The sequence below is a fragment of the Vipera berus genome (assembly GCF_964194415.1).
Source record: "Vipera berus genome assembly, chromosome: 4".
In the NCBI taxonomy this organism is placed as follows: Eukaryota; Metazoa; Chordata; class Lepidosauria; order Squamata; family Viperidae; genus Vipera; species Vipera berus.
Window position 1 is genome coordinate 2,434,639 of NC_138206.1, and position 6,654 is coordinate 2,441,292.

Genomic DNA, 6,654 nt, shown 5'->3' on the forward strand with positions numbered 1-6,654 from the left:
AATGACAACTTGAAATTACAATGCCACCAAAAAAGTGACTTATGACCATTTTTCACAGTTGCAACTGTTGCAGCATCCCACGTGATCAAAATTCAGATGCTTAGCACCTGGCATGTACTTATGACTGTTGTACCATCCCGGGCTCCTGCGATCCTCTTTCGCGACCTTTTGACAAGTAAAGTCAAAATGCAGGGAAGGGGGTTGGAGACCCAGATTCGCTTAAGAATCGTGTGATTCACTTAACAACCATACGATTCACTTAACAACCACTGCTGCAAAAAAAAAAGGTTGTAAAATTCAGCATGACTCCTTTAACGTCCACCTCACTTACCAATTGTGGCTGTAAGTCAAGGACTAAAATTAGTCCTCAACATAGGACCACAACGGAGCCTGAGATTTGTGTCGCTAAGCAAGCCAAACATCCCAGTTTTGATCACGTAACCATGGGGATCCTGCAGTGGAGATTTAAGGGTTATAAGTGACTTTTTAATAACAATAGTAATAAATAACAACAATAATAATAATAGTAATAGTAATAATAATGATGATGATCATAATAATGTTGGAAGGGACCTTTGGAGGTCATCTAGTCCAACCCCCTTCTCATTTCTTTTACGGCAATTTTTTATGTTTGGAATTCCTGAACCGTCAGCCCTGATAAGAGATACGCCTTAGTTGGATCTTCCAATGGTGCCCTTTTCCTCTGGAACATGGCCACGGGGAAGTTGGAAATCAGCCTGGCGGGAGTCCACCGGTGAGGATTTTTTTTTCCCCTCGCATGGATTAACTTAAGATGAAGCTGCCGAGGTTTGGAGTTCAAATCTCACTCCTGGGGGGGCAATCAAAAAACATGCAAGAACCCTTAAAAGGAATCCTTTGTCCACTCTCATCCTCTTAGAGGCCTATTTATGGGGGGGAGGGGGTTGTTGGTAGCTCCCTCAAAAGCAGCATTCATTGTTTTGAAATGGGGTTTCAAAGTTTGGCCCCTTTGGCCCCTTCATGACTTGCGGACTTCAACTCCCAGAATTCCTCAGCCAGCATGGAAAAACTATGGCCCCTTCATGACTTGTGGACTTCAACTCCCAGAATTCCTGAGCCAGCATGGGGGAACTATGGCCCCTTCATGGCTCGTGGATTTCAACTCCCAGAATTCCTGAGCCAACATGGGGGAACTATGGTCCCTTCATGACTTGTGGACTTCAACTCCCAGAATTCCTGAGCCATCATGGGGGAACTATGGTCCCTTCATGACTTGTGGACTTCAACTCCCAGAATTCCTGAGCCATCATGGGGGAACTATGGCCCCTTCATGGCTCGTGGATTTCAACTCCCAGAATTCCTGAGCCAACATGGGGGAACTATGGTCCCTTCATGACTTGTGGACTTCAACTCCCAGAATTCCTGAGCCAGCATGTGGGAACTGTGGCCCCCTTCATGATTCGTGGACTTCAACTCCCAGAATTCCTCAGCCAGCATGGGGGGAACTTTGGCCCCTTCATGACTGGTGGACTTCAACTCCCAGAATTCCTGAGCCAGCATGGGGGAACTATGGCCCCTTCATGACTCGTGGATTTCAACTCCCAGAATTCCTGAGCCAGCATGGGGAAACTATGGCTCCTTCGTGACTTGTGGACTTCAACTCCCAGAATTCCTCAGCCAGCATGACTCAGCTTGGAAACCTCTCCCTTTCCCTCAGCATGGCTGGCTCAGGAATTCTGGGAGTTGAAGTCCACCAGTCATAAAAGAGCCAAGGTTGCCTAGCCCTGACCTAGAGAGTCATGCAATGGCCTCGTCTGGACTGAAATCCTCTCTTTTTCTCTCCAGGTCCTCCGTGAACGCTGTGGCTTGGGGTCCCTCTGGGGTCCACATAGGGAGCGTGGACAAAAGCCGCAAAGTTGTGTTGTGGAAGTAGCCGAGGAGAAGACGTGGCTGCCACCATCCCTGTCTCTTTCCTAGACTTGCCCGTTTGTGCCTTCCGAGGTGGAGCCCTGGACGTCCGAATGTGGACAGGCTGGTGGGGCTGAGAAGCTGGTCTTCCTTTGGCCCATGCGCCCCAGATGTGGGGCTTCCTTCTGCCTTGCTATTGGGGAGGGGGCGAAGGAGGCAGATGGGGAGCCAACTCTCAGTAGGCCTGAGAAGTTGAAGCAGCAAAGAGAGTTTCCATACATCGCCGAGCGACCGATCGGTTAGCAACAACCCTTCGGGGTAGGCCAGAGGTTGCAAAGCCTCCTGGAACTCGGCTGGATTATCAGAAGGTGTTATATTTGGCGGAGTGTGTGTGTCCTCGACTTACCGCCAAATTCCTGTTGCTAAGCAAGACGTTGATCCGAAACGGTATAGGGTTTACTGCCTGAGCAGGGGGTTGGACTGGATGACCTCCAAGGCCCCTTCCAACTTTATTATTATTATTTAAGTGAGTTTGGACCCCTTTTACCACCATTCTCCCCACCGTTGTTAAGGAAATGGCTGCCCTTGTTAAATTAGGAATAATAATAAAGTTGGAAGGGGCCTCCTCGGAGGTCATCTAGGCCAACCCCCGGCTCACGGTTGTTAAATGAATCCTGCTTTGCCCACTGACTTTGCTTGTCCAAAGGTCGCAAAAGGGGATACCGTGACCGACACACCCACCCCGACCCAGGACGCTGCAACCGCCATAAATAGGAGTCCGTTGCCAAGCGTCTGAATTTTGATCACGTGACCGTGGGGGGGGGGCAGCCGCGACGGTCATTAAGTGTGAAAAACTGGTCCTAAGTCCCTTTTTTTTCAGCGCCATTGTAACTTCAAGCGGCCACTAAATTCTGTACAGAATTACAGAAGAATAGAATTGGAAGGGACCTTGCAGGTCCCCTACTCCAAATCCACCCCACCCACCCACCCCGCTCCCCGGATCGCATGCGTCATTTAACAACTGCTGTGATTCAGTGAAGAACCGTGGCACACAAAAAAAGTCATAAAATCGGATGCAACCCGCTTAACGACCATCTCGTTTTCAACGGAGGTTCTGGTCGTAATTCGAGGACGGCCTATAAGGCGACAAGTGGTTGAACTGTGCAGAAAGAGGGAGGGAGGGAGACAGCCGGTAGCAGGAGAACAAAAAAAGAATCACACAACAGGACTTTGTTTTAAGCTCCGATTGGAGGTTGCAGGCCGAAGATTATAGGGGGGGAACAGAGTTCCCCCTCCCCCCCATGTGAGATCACGAAAGTAAGCCTGGCTTTCCTGCATTCCTTGCAACACTGCAGAGGATTCTGGAATTGCAAAAATCTGCCCGGCAACATTGCAAGGGATCCAGCTGTAGATTCTCCGGAGCACTTTCCCCTCCCCCCCCTTTCTTTGCATCGCACAGTCTGGAAAGGACCATGGAGGTCATCTAGTCCAACCCCCTGTTTGAGCAAGAGACCTTATTTCCAGGGGTGCTTTTTCTAAGCCACGATATAAACAAACAAAAAAAAACCGGTGTTGAGACTCTGGAAAGAGCGTCAAGGAAAGCAACAAAAGAGGATCGGGGGACCGGAAGCTAAATAATATGAAGGACGGTTGCAGGAATTGGGTACGTCTAGTTTAATGAAGAGAAGGACCAGGCGGGGATATGATTCCAATATTTGAGGGGCTGCCAAAAAGAAGGGGGATCAATCTCTTCTCCAGAGCACCAGAGGGTAGGACAAGAAGCAACGGAGGGAAACTAATCAAGAGATGAACTAGAATAGAATAGAATAGAATAGAATAGAATAGAATAGAATAGAATAGAATAGAATAGAATAGAACAGAATAGAATAATTAAAGTAGAATGAATAGAATAGAATAGAAGAATTAGAATAGAATAGAATAGAATAGAAAAGAATAGAAAAGAAAAGAAAAGAATAGAATATATGGAATGGAATAGAATAGAGTAGAATAGAATAGAATAGAAATGTAGAATAGAATAGAATAGAACAGAACAGAATAGAATAATTAAAGTAGAATAAATAGAATAGAATAGAATAGAAGAATTAGAATAGAATAGAATAGAATAGAATATATGGAATGGAATAGAATAGAGTAGAATAGAATAGAATAGAAATGTAGAATAGAATAGAATAGAAATGTAGGATAGAATAGAATATATGGAATAGAATAGAGTAGAATAGAATAGAATAGAAATATAGAATAGAATAGAATAGAAATGTAGAATAGGATAGGATAGAATAGAATAGAATAGAATAGAATAGAATAGAATAGAATAGAATAGAATAGAATAGAAATGTAGGATAGGATAGGATAGAATAGAAAATATGGAATGGAATAGAATAGAGAATGGAATAGAATGGAATAGAATATAGAATAGAATAGAATTAGAATAGAATAGAATAGAATAGAATAGAATAGAATAGAATAGAATAGAAATGTAGGATAGGATAGAACAGAAATACAGAATACTGTAGAAAGAATAGAATAGAATAACAGACTTGGAAGGGACCTTGGAGGTCTTCTAGTCCAACCCCCTACGCAAGTAGGAGATCTTGTACTATTCCAGAGAAACGGTTGTCCAATCTCTTTAAAAAACCTCCAGTGATGGAGCACCCACAGCTTCTGGTGGCAGGTTGTTCCACTGGTCAATTGTTCTCACTGTCAGGAAGTTTCCCCTTAGTTCCAGGTTGCTTCTCTCCTTGATTCGTCCGTTGCTTCTTGTCCTGCCTTCAGGGGCTTTGGAGACTAGGTCGACCTCACCCCCTTCTTTGGGGCAGCCCCTCAAATATTGGAAGATGCTATTCTTGTCACCCCCTGGTCCTTTTCATTAAACTAGCCATGCCCAGTTCTTGCAACCGTTCTTCAGTCTGAAATATGAAATTTCCTGACAGAGAGAACAATTGACCAGTGGGACAACTGGCCACCAGAAGTTGTGGGTGCTCCATCACTGGAGGTTTTCAAAAAGAGACCCGACAGCCATTTGTCTGAAATTGCCTAGAGAGTTTCCTGCCTTGAGCAGGGGGTTGGACTAGAAGACCTCCAAGGCCCCTTCCAGTTCTGTTACCCCGTTATTCCATCCCCACAGGGCCCGGTGCTTAACAGCCTTCCTCCTTTTCATCGGCTACCCAATGTTGTAAAGAGCCGAGCATGATTATTGCCAAAAGATGTTTTCTGCCCATCTGCTTGGAAGGAAGAATGAATCACAGCAAATCAACAAAAGGAAGATTAGACGATTCTTGCGCATCACACCCCTGGGTTGTGCGTCCAGCTCTCAGCACTTAAAGTGCTCCGTGAAAGTGCTTCCCGGGCATTACTTCACACCTCTTCACACCAAACAGCCCTCGCAAAGGCTAATCTTAATACATTTTCCTTGGGGGGGGGAGAGAAGTGGGGGGGCTGTCCCACTTTAGCATTTGGCCGAGCGTCATGAGCTGGCTCAGCTTTGATCTGGAACCTCTGATGCAAAAATGTGCGGGGTTTTTTTCTTCCCCTCCCTGCTTTGGTGGAGGTGGAAAACGTCGGCAAATCCACTCACGGCAGGCTGAGCAAGCGTGGAATCCCACAGCCACACCCTGCGGAGAAGGCCAGTCCTATACAGGCAGCCCCCGACTCGCAGCGATTCGTTTAACAACCTTTCAGACGTTGCAATGGCGCTGGGAAGAAAATAAAAAAGCAACTTAGGACCCGTTTTTCACACTTACAGAGGAGGCTTGGCAACCGATTCATAGTTACAGCGGTCGCAGCGTCCCCGACGTTGGGGGTGAGGAGTAGGGCTCATGCGATTCCCCTTTTGCGACCGTCAGACGGGACAAAGTCGACGGGGGGAGCCGGGTTCACTTAACGAGCACGTTACTGGCTTGGCGGCTGCAGTGATTCACTTAACAGCGGTGGCGGGAACGCTGGGAAAATGGGGCCAAGCTCGCTTAATGAGCCGTGGCGGCACAGTGGTTAGAAGGCGGTACTGCAGGCTGACTCTGCCCACCGCCAGCAGTTCAATCCTGACCGGTTGAAGGTTGACTCGGGCTTCCGTCCTTCTGAGGTCGGTAAAATGAGGACCCAGATTGTTGGGGGGGGGCAACAGGCTGACTCTGAATACCGCTTAGAGAGGGTTGTAAAATACTGTGAAGCGGTATATAAGTAAGTGCTATTATGGCTATTCCTTCCATCCATCCCTTTCTTTCCTTCCTCCCTTTCTTTCCTTCCCTCCCTCCCTCCTTTCTTACTGCCTTCCTTCCCTCCCTCCCTTCTTTCCTTCCTTCCCTCCCTCCTTCCTTCCCTCCCTCCTTTCCTTCCTTCCTTCCTTCCTTCCCTCCCTCCTTCCTTTCCTTCCTTCCTTCCTTCCTTCCCTCTTTCCTTCCTCCCTCCCTCCCTCCCTCCCTCCCTTCTTTCCTTCCTTCCTTCCTTGGCAGTGCAGTGCATTCTAAATGCAGCATTGCAGGCTGAACTCTGCCCACAGCCAGCAGTTCGATCCTGACCGGCTCAAGGTTGACTCAGCCTTCCATCTTTCCGAAGTCGCTAAAATGAAGACCCAGATTGTTGGGGGGGGTGCAAATATGCTGACTCTGTAAACCTCTTAGAGAGGGCTGGAAAGCACCGTGAAGCGGTATATAACTCTAAGGGCTGTTGCTATTGACAGCTATATTGCTTAGCAACAAAAATTTCGGACTCGGTTACGGTCATAAGTTGATGACTCCCCCCACCCACCCA

The 6,654-nt window shown here is 47.2% G+C and overlaps 1 protein-coding gene across 3 annotated transcripts in view; it reads left to right on the forward strand.

The window, feature by feature from the left end:
- The window catches only part of ATG16L2 (autophagy related 16 like 2), a 42,388-nt gene extending 40,319 nt beyond the window's left edge, over positions 1-2,069 (forward strand). For 2 of the 3 annotated variants that reach the window (XM_081327828.1, XM_081327830.1), the window contains exons 17-18: positions 653-754; positions 1,825-2,069. In XM_081327828.1, coding sequence (XP_081183954.1) covers positions 653-754; positions 1,825-1,912 — 190 coding nt within the window. In that variant the 3' untranslated portion in view covers positions 1,913-2,069. The remainder of the gene's footprint in view (positions 1-652; positions 755-1,824) is intronic. The other variant, XM_081327829.1, reaches the window with a different exon arrangement.
- The last annotated feature ends 4,585 nt before the right edge of the window (positions 2,070-6,654 follow it).